This window comes from Anas platyrhynchos, chromosome 21 (assembly GCF_047663525.1).
Source record: "Anas platyrhynchos isolate ZD024472 breed Pekin duck chromosome 21, IASCAAS_PekinDuck_T2T, whole genome shotgun sequence".
NCBI classification, from domain to species: Eukaryota; Metazoa; Chordata; class Aves; order Anseriformes; family Anatidae; genus Anas; species Anas platyrhynchos.
Window position 1 is genome coordinate 17,217,854 of NC_092607.1, and position 11,865 is coordinate 17,229,718.

At 53.5% G+C, this 11,865-nt stretch overlaps 1 protein-coding gene across 1 annotated transcript; it reads left to right on the top strand.

The window, feature by feature from the left end:
- Nucleotides 1-9,197, top strand: STMN3 (stathmin 3). Its single transcript, XM_027442945.3, has 5 exons — nucleotides 1-380; nucleotides 6,963-7,058; nucleotides 7,431-7,606; nucleotides 8,251-8,442; nucleotides 8,783-9,197. The coding sequence occupies exons 1-5, from the start codon at nucleotides 362-364 to the stop codon at nucleotides 8,840-8,842; spliced, it is 543 nt and encodes a 180-aa protein (XP_027298746.1). The 5' UTR covers nucleotides 1-361; the 3' UTR covers nucleotides 8,843-9,197.
- Nucleotides 9,198-11,865: the final 2,668 nt, after the last annotated feature.

Consider the following 11,865-nt stretch of genomic DNA (forward strand, 5'->3'; position numbering starts at 1 on the left):
AACCCAGAGAATCGGCTCCTTTCTGCTTTCAAGGGCCAAGGAAGGAGAAGCAGCCGAGTTGTGTGGAGCAGACAAGAAAGGGAGGAAGAGGAGGAAAAAGCCATCTTCTGCTGGCGTGCGGCTGGGTGTGTCTGCTCGCCTCCCCCCTCCCCGGTGGGGCTGCATTTCTGGCAGGCAGTCCGACTGGGAGGGACCCGGCGTCAAAGCCACCCAGGAAAGGAGGCCTGAGCCGCTCAGTGCCATTCCCAAGCCCGTGACCCTTCCTTCTCCTTCCACCTGCTCCGTGCTGCGGGCTCTCCGACCTCCCCGCCGCGGGTGCCGAGCCCGCTCCCCATCACCACCACCGCAGCCCCACGGCAGCATGGCCAGCACCGTCTCAGGTAGGGCAAGACCTGGTCAGCCCCACGCTGCCCGGCTCCTTTTTATCCTTATTCTCATTTATATATATTTTTTTATTATTATTTTTCTTTTCCTTTTTTTTTTTCCTTGCGTTTCGGGGGAGTTTGATGAGGCGGCAGCTGCTACGGCAGCATTGTTCCCCTTCCTCCCCCAGGCACACACCCCTCTGATGCAAGATAGCAGGTGGGCTTTTTTATTTTAATACGAATGCACAGGCGATAAACTTGCCGGTTTAAAATATTGCTGTCATTACGGTGCACCATCGGAAGATGCTGCTGCATGCCAATTAATAATTATTTTTGTAGCGTGATGCAGCTTTTTTTTTTTTTTTCTCCTATTTAAAATGTGCTTGCTGTGTAGCTGGATGCAGAGAAATTAGAAAATGCATTTTATTGTGTGAAGATGATAGATTTCCTAAATGGTTATTGGGGAAAAAAAAAAAAGATGCGGACAAGATGCTGATGGTAATGCCCTAAAATATCCCCCCCACGCCCAACCAGAAAAACCTGGGTGGGTTTCTGTGCATCCTCAGAGCTCCCCAGCCCTGCATTTCTTTCACAGCTCGCTTTTTCTCCATCAGGAGATGCTTCAGGGGAGCGGTCCTCTGATGGCGTTGAGTGAAACCAAATGCTGCAAGGGAAGCCCTTCCTCCCCCCTGCAGTAATAATGGGAATAATAGCGTAGCCCGGGGAGCCTGCTGCTTTGGCTGCAGCATCCCGGGCTGCAGGGAGGATGCTCCTCATCCAAACTGCTTCCTAAAGACGAGTTTTGCCCCTTTTAGGTGAAGAGTGGGAATTCAAAGGGCTGGGACTGGGAACTCGGGTGAAGGAGAAAATCCAGGAACGATACAATGAGAAGGGGGTGGGGCTGGGGGGTCTGCTTCTTTCCCTTCAAAATAAAAGGAGTTTTATCCTGAAACTGCTCTTCATTTCTCAGTGCATAAAGAGGGGCTTGGGGGTGTGAAGCTGAATCCTAAAGGCTCGGGATGTAGGTCTGGATATAAAGAAAAGACAAAAAGAAGTGGGGAGTGCTTTGTGCCCCCTCCCAGCCACAGAACCAGCCAGAAGGAGACCAGGCAGCATCCTTTGCTCCTTTCACTGGCCTGTGCCCGTGTCTCCTCCATGCATTTTCCATCCCTTTCTCCTTTTTAAAAGGCAGCGGAGAAAGGGACAGAAAGATGGGAGGTGCCGCGGGGCGGGTGAGGGTGCAGCAGATCCCGAGGGGGCTTTGCATTAAGAAAAAATGGTGAAGCAGCGCTGTGAAAATGCGTCTCGGAGACAGGCAACCCGCAGCGATTGTACGAGTGTCCCCGTGTGGGCCCACCCTGCTGCCCCCCCGTCCCTATTTTGGGGACAGAGCAGGGCTCCCAGCTGCCGAAACCGAGGCTGCATCGGATGTGACGGGGGCGAGGTGGTGGATGAGGGGCGTGGGGGCACAAAACGCGGCTCCTTTTGGTGCATCCTCGCCCTCCCAGCCCAGCTGGGATGTTCCACCTGCAGGAAGATGCTGCTTTCGTGTCAAAGGGGATCACGAAGCGTTCGCTTCAGGGGAACCACGCTTCCCTGTGGCTCCCTCCACGCCGAGAGGGCGATGTGAGGGGGGAGGATGTGAAGGGGAATGAGGGCTGAGGCAGGGGGAGGCAGAGCAGGGCAGGAGCGATGCTGAGCCTCGCCCAGCTCTGCAGGCAGCAGCCGCCCCTCAGCCACTGCCTTCAGCCACGGGCACGGAGGAAAAAGGCAAGCAGATCCTTGAATTAAGGAAAAAAAAATCATGTTCCGTATTTTCACCTCCATCCCCAGCAAAAGCAAACCCGTGCTGAGTGGAGAGCGGCTCTAATTGCCTGCAGCTGCTGCCCGGGGGGCCGATGATCCCCACCTTGGGAAGATTTCCCTGGGTTTGTTCAACCCCCCAAATCCCCCGGGGATGAAAAAAAAGAGCTGGGGGGCTTGCTTCCCTCAACCCCGCAGCCATCTCCGGCTCCCACCTGCCTCCGCAGGCGTTTCCCCCCGGCCGTGGCCATTGTGTGTGCAGCGGAGGAAGCAGCAGCACATGCTCAGTGCAGGCTCAGCTGCGGTGCTGGCCGTGCTGCACGGGCACAGCTTGCAGGGCAGAGCCCTCACGCCTCCTCCCTGCACAGCTGGACAAAGCCCTGGTGCCGTCGGGCACCCCAAAACGGGAGGCAGCCCCGGGGGCTGAAGCCCCAAGGGGGTTTTTCCCACCACCCATGGGTGTTGGGGCTCAACGTAGAGATATGAGCAGCAGCAGCAGGCATGGAGGTTATGAAATGATGCGGTACGGAGGAAGCCTCGTGGGGTTTTTTTCCTGCTGGTGTGGCTGGGAAGGTGGAGCCGGGAGGGAATTCGGGTTTGTCATTCCTGGCCTCGCAGCAGGGGATGGTGGAGGTGTCCGGATGGATCCTGGGGTTTTCCCCTTCCTGCATGATCTGCAGGGGCAGGATGGCTTTTTGTGGGTTGGGGTCACCTCTACCTCCCTTTTCTGGGGCTGGTGGACATCGCTCAGAGCTGTCCCACACCATTTCTATGGCTGGTGCTGGACACAGTCAGACTCCTTTCCACTTAACCTCTCCATCACCTTGTTCTCAAGAAATCACTATTAATATTCCTTCTCTTCAGCTGTTGATAGAGTGCATATGGCCTGACTTAGATGTTTATGGTTCCTTTATTGGGACTTTAGTTGTACAAGCCAAAAGAACCTGTTTTAGGTCTTTTTATACTCCTACCAATGTATCCAAACAAGGCATCTAAATCCTTGATTTTTTTTTTTTTTCTAAAATATGAACCATATCGTCCTTAATGGCAGCGTGTAGACACTGTGATGATCCCTCAGATATCTCAGAAGAGCCCTTCCTTGGAGTACAGCGGTGTTGGTTCAGAGCTGGTGGACGTGTTGTTTGCCAGATGAGTGCGTTCTCCTTCTGCAGAGGAAAAACGGAGATTTAATGCTCTGATGTGGCAGGTCGAAGGTTTGCAGATGAGGCCTTTGGGGCAGCAGTGTGGACTGCAACTTCTTGCTGTATTGGGGTGAGGAGGGCTGATGGTTATGGATGGCAATACGCAGAGGGACCTGAAGCTCACTAAAACTTCCATCCTCTGCTAATTAATTGGCAGCAACATTCCTGCCTCACCTTTTCTCTCCGAGCCTCTTCCTCCCTGATGCCCTAGCGACATGGGCCTTACTCTTCCAGGCATAAACCTATGATTAAAAAAAAATAATAATAATTAAGAATATATATATATGATTTCGAAATACGAAAGAGCTAGAAGAAAGACCATGGGTATGTGCCGTAGCACGTTGGCACGCCTCAAATGGTGAAGAGCTGCTCAGCATATCTTCAAACAGCCCTTTTATGCGTTTGAAGTACCTCTACGTGTCTAGTGCCATCGTGGAGAATTTTGCATTCTCTGCGTGTATTTATAAAAATAAATAAATAAATAAATAAATAAATAAATATAAAATCTATTTGGCATAATGGACAAGTGCAATCACCCTCAGTAAATGAAAATGAAACCAAGATCCGAAGGGACCAAATGTCTGCCTGGTGTCACACAGCACCGATGAACTTTTATCCTTATCCTTATCCTATTCCCATCTCCTCTTTGTCTCATCCAAACCTGACCACCCAAATCTGTATTTGCCCCAAACCCACAAACGCACTGGGACTGCTGCCTCCATTTCGGCTCCTTCCAGTCCTTTATCAAGCACCCAGCCCGTGCTTCTCCCTCCTGGTGACCCATCAAAGACCAAGCCCAGGCTGCTGGGTCTCTGCTGCCCAGCTTGGCCCCTGATGTCCTGCTGAGACAGGAGAGGGGTGATTGCCTGGGTTATTTTCCTGCAGGCACCCCACATGTTCCAGCCTCGGAGCTTGAGTGATTTGCCAATCGTTTGGCCGCCTGTAATGTGGCTTGATGGGGTGGACACGAGCTGCAAATGAAACCTAGGAGGGAATGAGCCAGGTGATTGGAAACCCCTGCTGGGGGGTGGTTCAGAAGATGTCCCACAGAAGGCAAAGTGAGCCTCACATCTGCCTGTCCTTGTGGATGGCTCCAAACGGGTCCAAGTTCATCGCATCTCCAAGATGCTGCCTGGCATCAGCATGGGGTGCAACTTCTTATCTGCACAATCCCTCCACTGAATTCCTGGGCTTTGTCGTCCCTTTTCAACACCAATGGAGCTGTATTGCTCCTATTTTTCTGGATCCCACTGGTTTCACTGGTTCCCCTTCCTCTTGTGGTTCTGTGAGCTCTTGTGCTGTCCTGGTGGTGGATGTTGTGGGGCAGGAAGATGGAAATGAGTTATTCTGAGACAAAGCTCTGGATTCTGTGATTCTGTGATTCTGTGATTCTGTGATTGATTCTTTGATTCTGTCATCTTCATGGCAGCATTCTTACCAGGTGAGAACATCTGCACTCTGTTGTGCTCTGAAGGCTCCTCGGGGACTGTGGCTTCATTTCTTGTGTCTGTGGCATGGCAGAATTTGTGCTGCAGGGCCCCAGCCCCCATCTCTCTCGTTCCTTTACCTTCGGTTTGTGCTTTAGTTACATTTATAATTGGACTCTTCTCGTCTTTTCATGGTACAAATGAAAATACATTTTCATGCTTTATGGAAGCAATTTTTACTTCTCCAAAGTTATCTTTGCAAAACCAGCGATTTTCTTGTAACAACCTTCCTTTGACCTTGCTACCAGATGTAGCAGGCTCGGTCCCATCCCTTAAATTGTCTGGATTCACACAAATGAGCCTCACTGTGCCTCTGGTTCCTCCTGAATCACCCTGCATTGGTGTGGTGCCTTACCAGCCCATGTTTTGCTGGACATCCTAAAACACCTCGCAAAAAGACATCTGCTCAGCTTGATTTATCTGGTTAGGAAGCAGAGAACCAAATTTTTTGGGTGGTGATGGGCTGGATCTGGCAAGCCCTGTGGTCTCACCACCCCATGGGATTTGGTTCCCTTTGCTCAGCACCGCTCCCACCCCCAGCCACTGCTCCTTGTCCTGCTCCCAGCCTGTACAGCCCCAGACAGACCCAAATGTACAAAGCCAGGACCCTCCTCTCCTCGCAGGATGCCTGTGCTTATTTAGCCCGCTAATGGTGTGTTGGCCACCTCTTTTTTGTCACTGAGCCTGTCAGATCAAAAAGTGCATGAGGATGGGGGCATCAGGGTGGCTGCTGCTGGCTCTCAGTGCTGGGGATCGTTCTGGGCTGCCCCTCGTGGGTGATTTATTTTTTGGGGTGGGAATTGGGGTCGATTTTTTCCCAGGGGTCAGTTTTTCCCCAGGCATCGGTTGTTTTCCAAGGGGTTATCTCTTTTCCCAGGGGTCGGATGTTTTTCCAGGGTCGATTATTTTCCAGGGGGCAGTTGTTTTCCCAGGGGCTGGGGTCATTTTTTTCCCAGGGGCTGGGGTCATTTTTTTTCCCAGGGGTCGGGATCATTTTTTCCCAGGGCTCAGCTGCTTCCCAGGGCTGGGTCCTTTGCCCCCCTTTGTCCCCAAGCCTTCACCATGGCACCTGGCAGGGCTGGGGGCAGCAGTGCTGAAGGGACAGCTTTGCACCGCCGGGATGGGGCCGGATCCTGCCAGATCCTGGAAGATCCTGGTGGGATTAAGGCAGCTGCTACCAAATGAAATCCCTACAGCAGACCTCCAGGAAGGCAGGGCTGCACCTATCTATGCAGGGAACCATGAAACCAGCACTGGGGACAGCTGCCGAAGTTCAAGGACTGAAACCCAAATGTTTCACATGTGGCACATCTGCTTAACGTCTTGGTTCCAGACAGAACCAGCCGAAATGGTAAAGAAAGGACCTCAGTGCTTTCTGCTAAGTGTTCACAGCTCCCATTTTGGCCAGGGATCCCCCCTCTGGGCTCTGGCAGCACAGCACCAGGCACCAGCTTCTTGCTGCATGTCACCAGCCCAGCACAACGCGGCGCTCCCAGAGGCTTTCCGAAGTCCCTGTCACCAGGAACAGAATCGAAATGTCCTGCCCTGTGGCTTGCATCGCTGATTAAACCGCCCCTGTCGGGTATACACACAGCCACAGAACTGGGAAGGGCGCTGAAACCAGAATGTGGAGCAAACAGAAATGTAAAAATCAGTAAAAAAAATCAGCTCAGTAAAAATCTGAGCTGCAGGAGCTGCTGCTTGGCCCAAGCGGGGTGTAAATTGGGATGCGGTTCTGTGCCTAGGAGGAAAAATAAGTGTGAGGATGAAGCAGGCGTATGGAAGCACCGTTCTTCTGCCAGAGCAGCCAAGAGTGTGTCAGCTCTGTTGGAGGGAAAATCTTCCAGGGGAACTTACACCTCCAGACGTGGTAAAATCCTAATATCTTCCCGTGACGCTGCTACGCTGGTCTCTAATTTAGTCTACTCTAGAGCAGATACCCCCTGGGGACCTTTTGGCAACCTGTGGCAGCCTGGCAAAGCCTCCACAGAGTCTGGTAGCTACAAACAGGCCTCCTGGTGCCCACTTGCTTCTTTTCTCCATGAAAAAAAAAGAGCTCCCATTGCCGTTAGACTCCCTCCTCATTGCTCTTCCTTATTTTTCAGCCTACAAGGAGAAAATGAAGGAGCTGTCTCTGCTCTCCCTCATCTGCTCCTGCTTCCACACCCAGCCGCACCCTAACACCATCTACCAGTATGGAGGTACGTAACCTGCTCCTGTGGGCTGCAAAATTGTTCCCAAATGCCCCTGCTAGCAGTTTGGTTGATGTGGGAGCTCACCAGTACCCCCCCATCCCCTCCTGGGGCAGCAATCCAATCCACATCACAGCCCGGGCCCTTCAGTTTAGGCTCCTTCCCAGTTAATTTTATTAAGACATGCTGGGAATTTAAAATAATTGAATTGACCTGGGGGGGGGATGAAGCCAATTAATCAGGAAATTCTGGGGATAAACCAAAACCACCCAGGTCAGGACAAGGGAATTAACACCTTATTCCCACGTGAAGAGCTCAGTGCCCTCAGGCCAACGCTCTCCTGGGTGTCACAGTCACAGAACTCTTGTTTTTTCCCCTAAGATATGGAGGTGAAGCAGCTGGACAAGAGGGCATCAGGTCAGAGCTTCGAGGTGATCCTGAAGTCGCCTTCAGATTTATCTCCCGAGAGCCCCATCCTTTCCTCCCCCCCCAAGAAGAAGGACCTGTCCCTGGAGGAGCTGCAGAGGAGGCTGGAGGCTGCAGAGGAGAGGAGGAAGGTAACGAGACGGGGCCTTTAGGAGGGTACCGATCACACCAAACCCTAAAGCAGGCTTCTCAGGAGCAATCTAAGCCGGCCAGCATTAGTGTTCTTACCCTTAGCATTACTCAGCTGTAAATAGTCAGGTAAGACATGGGGGTGATGTAGATTTGCAGCCTGTTTTGGGCAGGAAATTGGGTTCGGTGTCCACGGTTGTCCTGTTCCTACAACTGCAGAGCTGTTTGGAGCCCTGTCTGACCTTGTGGACATGACCAGGCTATGACAGAGCTCTTGCTCACCCGAGTTCAGCTTCAAACCTCGCTTTTCTAACAGCTGCCTATGCTACTTCCCACCTTTTATCATGAAATATCTTCCGGTGAAAAATACAGAAAAGGAGAAAAACTGCAGAGTAAGGCACAGGATAATGGTTAGGGCAAGAGGAAAGGGCCTCAAGCTGTGCCAGGGGAGGTTTAGGTTGGATATTAGGAAAAATTTCTTCCCCAGAAGGGTTGGGAGGCATTGGAAGAGGCTGCCCAGGGAAGTCACCGTCCCTGGAGGTACTCAGGTGGGGTGCTCGGGGACGTGGCTCCGTGAGGGGCTCGGTGCTGGGTTGGACCTGGTGGTCTTTGATGTCTTTTTCACCCTTTCCCGGTGCCTCGCCAGACCCAGGAGGCGCAGGTGCTGAAGCAGCTGGCGGAGAAGCGGGAGCACGAGCGGGAGGTGCTGCACAAGGCGCTGGAGGAGAACAACAACTTCAGCCGCCTGGCCGAGGAGAAGCTCAACTACAAGATGGAGCTGAGCAGGGAGATCCGCGAGGCGCACCTCGCCGCCTTGAGGGAGCGGCTCCGCGAGAAGGTAAATGCACGGGGCTCAGGGAAATGTGTGGGGCTCTGGGTAAATGTGTGGGGCTCCAGGGAAATGCACAGGGCTCCAGGGAAATGCACAGGGCTCCAGGTTAATGCCTGTGGCTCCAACACCCATGGGTGCTGCAGGCTGCAGACCCCGGGGCTGCAACGGGTGTGAAACTGCTCTGGGAGCTTTTCTTCTGGCTGGTGCCAATGCTGCGTGCAGGACAGAAGGAAAACAGAGCTTGCAAGAGCAGAAACTGTCAGCCTGTAACTGTCGAGAGACACCCCCAGCTCTAGGCTTGCCCTAAAGATTCACCTGCCTGGTGTCCCCTCTCCTGTCTTTGCAGGAACTGCACGCAGCCGAAGTGCGCAGGAACAAGGAACAGCGGGAGGAGATCTCTGGATAAAGGGCTTTTCTACACACCTAGCACCTGATTCCTGTTAACAAACCAACCAACCAACCAACACATTTTATTTTGTTTGTCTAGATGCAGCGTTTGGTTCTCCATCCCCCCCATCCCCTGGTGTTCGTCCCCCAGCTACACGCTTCTCTATCTCTGCATCCTAAATCGTTCGGTACTTGTGGGGGTTCACAGATGATAGGGACCTCTAAGCAGAATAGCAACTAGCTCACACGAAATAGAGAATCAGTGGATCAGTCGATCAATCAGCTTCTTCGGAGGGTTTGTCCTTTTTTTAAAAAAAATATTTCTTAAACTAATGTAAAAACGAAGATGTTAATAAATTCAACCAGCAGTGTCACGGAGATACGGATTTCTTATCCGGGGCTTTTAGTACTCTCGGTGTTTGCTCTGAGCCAAATCTCAGTTTCAGGATAATGGGAAGGAAGTGATGATTTCTGTGTGTGTAGTGGAGCAATGAGTAGAGCCGTGTTTGCCAGCGGTAGGAGAGGTGTGGGAGAGGCAGGGACTGGCTGTGGCAGTGGGGGCGTGCAGCCCCCAGCTCTTGGCCATTACCCGAGGCTGGTCCAGGCAGGCAGCAACCCAAAAATCCTCATCTTTGGGTTTTTCTTTGGTAGCCTGTGTGGAAACAGCTGAAGGGCTCTCCCAGAGCTCAGAACCATATCCCCACTGTCCCTGTCCCCATGGGTGCTGGCTGATGCCCCGGCAGAAGCCTTGGACAGGCAGCACGGGGGTGAAGGGGACGCGGGGTCTGCAGCTGCCCGGTGCTCCCGAGACCTCTCTCCGTAGGAACACAGCTCCAGCAGGGACAGGGCAGGGTGGTGAGATGGCAGACATGATAACCACCCTTCCCTCTTCCCAGTGATGCACCTGGCTCCTCGGTGCCGTTGTGGGATGGATGCTGAGGCCAGGGAGCACCGGGCACAGCCCCAGAGCATGGCAGGGCAGGGACACACCACCCTCCTGCGTGGTCCTCTCCACCCGGCTGCCTCGGATGAGGCAGAGCTGAGCAGGAGCAGCTCTGCAGGAAGGGGGAAGAGATGTTCCCATGCTCGTTTCTTGTCTATCTTTAGCTTTCCAAGGCCTATTTTTAAGCCAACTCCGTCTCTCCGTGGAGGTAGAGATGAGCAGGGAACATGCAAGCGTGGCGTTAGCAGCTGACGGTAACGTCACCTGGCTAGGGGGCTGTCACAGCCTTCCTGAGCTGCAATGGCACCGCTTACCAAGCACACTGTGGGGGCTGCCACCCGCAGCGCTGCCCACCCTGTGCCCGCTCTGCTTTTGGCTCGGGAAAACTGAAAAAGAGGCAACGTTGCATCTGACGCCCTGCGGGAATCGCCACCCGGTCGCTGTGGGGCCTCATGCGAGCGGTCGGTCCTTGTGTGAGCACGGTTTCGGGGCAGGATTTGGTGGAGGAGATGGATGGTGGAGGCTGCGTTTGTTTGGGGCAGAGGGCAGTGAGAACTCCCCTCTGAGCAGAGCTTACAAATCGCTGTGGTGTTGCGCTTTGGATAGAGCAGAGTGGTGGTTTTGGGGCACAGCACCGGTGGCATCCCTCCCTTCTCCCCGGCTGCTGTCTCAGCATGAGGAAAGGGACATGCGAGGGCTGGAGACATCTAATTCAGGGCCGTGGTGCCCTCTGCACGGCGTGTGGCCAACGTGTTGTGCTGGGGGGGGAGATGGGAGATGCCTGCGCTGGGTTTTGAGTCCTTGGGGAAGATGCTGCAGGGAGTGGGCACAGGGGCTGGGGTGAGGGATGGCAGCGGGTGAGGATGGCCCACCAGGAGCTGCCTCACCTGCCTCTCCCCCCCTCTTGAAAACCACGGCTGAGTCTGCTCAGAAGCTGATGTTTTCAGCCTACCCTGTGCTTTACTCGTGCAAAGAATTCGTTAGGGCCTGAAGTAAGCATCGGGCGGCCACAGAAACCCGACAGAAAGCCAAAGAGCAGCTGCTGGAAATCAGATCCCTGGGCTCTTTGCTGATCCCCCAGAAGTCCTGGCCAGATTCGGGAGCGACCCCTCCGTGGCCGCAGCACGTTTCGATGTCCGGGGAAGGCTCTGCTCCTGGAAGGAAGGGCTGCCTCCCGCCCAGCCCCTCTGCCAGGGGTTATCAGCGAGCCCCGGCCCCGGCCAGTGACAAAACGTGATTTTGGGCAGAGAGGGAAAAGGAGCGGAAACTGAGGGTTGAATTTCTTAATCAGTAGCTAACGATCAGTTTATAGTAGCAGCTGTCTTAGATAAGCATCTGTGTAGAGCGCGGCGTCACCGCCAGCATCACCTCATTCATATAGTGACAAGAAATTTTAAAAAAGTTTAAAAAAAAAAAGAATTTACAAAGTAATTTAAACGAAATGTTTGTGTGTAAGAAATGGTTGAAGCTGTCTAATGTCTGTGTCCCGCGCTGGCGGGATCTGAGAAGGTATCTGCAAGATATTAACCCCGTCCTGCTCTCTGTGGTGCTGAGTGTTTGCTTGGTGTGTAATTCTGACCTGGAGCTTGTTGTAAATACTGTTTTTAGTACTATGATTAATATTATTCTCAGAAGTGTACTCATGAGCAGGAGTCTAGAAGGAGAGAAACGACCCCTGTCCCTCTGTCAGCGGGGCGCACGAGCGGCTGGAGGTGGGGAGCAGGGGTGGGGGCAGCAGCCCGCATCCAGCCCTGGATGGGTGCTGCGGGTACCAGGAGGAGGAGGAGGACAGAGGGATGGGATGAAGGTGATGCTTGGGATGTGTGCTGTGTTTAGGTACGGTTAACGTAGCGTGAGGTCCTGCACGAGGGTGAGGCTTGGGGTACAAAAGCAGAGCCCGGTGCTGGGGCAGAGCCCCCCTCCCCACGGTGCCTGAGCCCCTGGCTCGGTCCCTGCCTGGTCTTGCAGCTCAGTTCTTTGTGCCTGCCCTCCTCCACGTAAGGCCAGCCTTGGCCTCGGGTGGAGGCTTATTCTTGCAGGTTTTCCTGGCAGTCAGTCCCGCAGGGAGTGCAGAGAATGACCTGGCAAGAGGGGAGCCC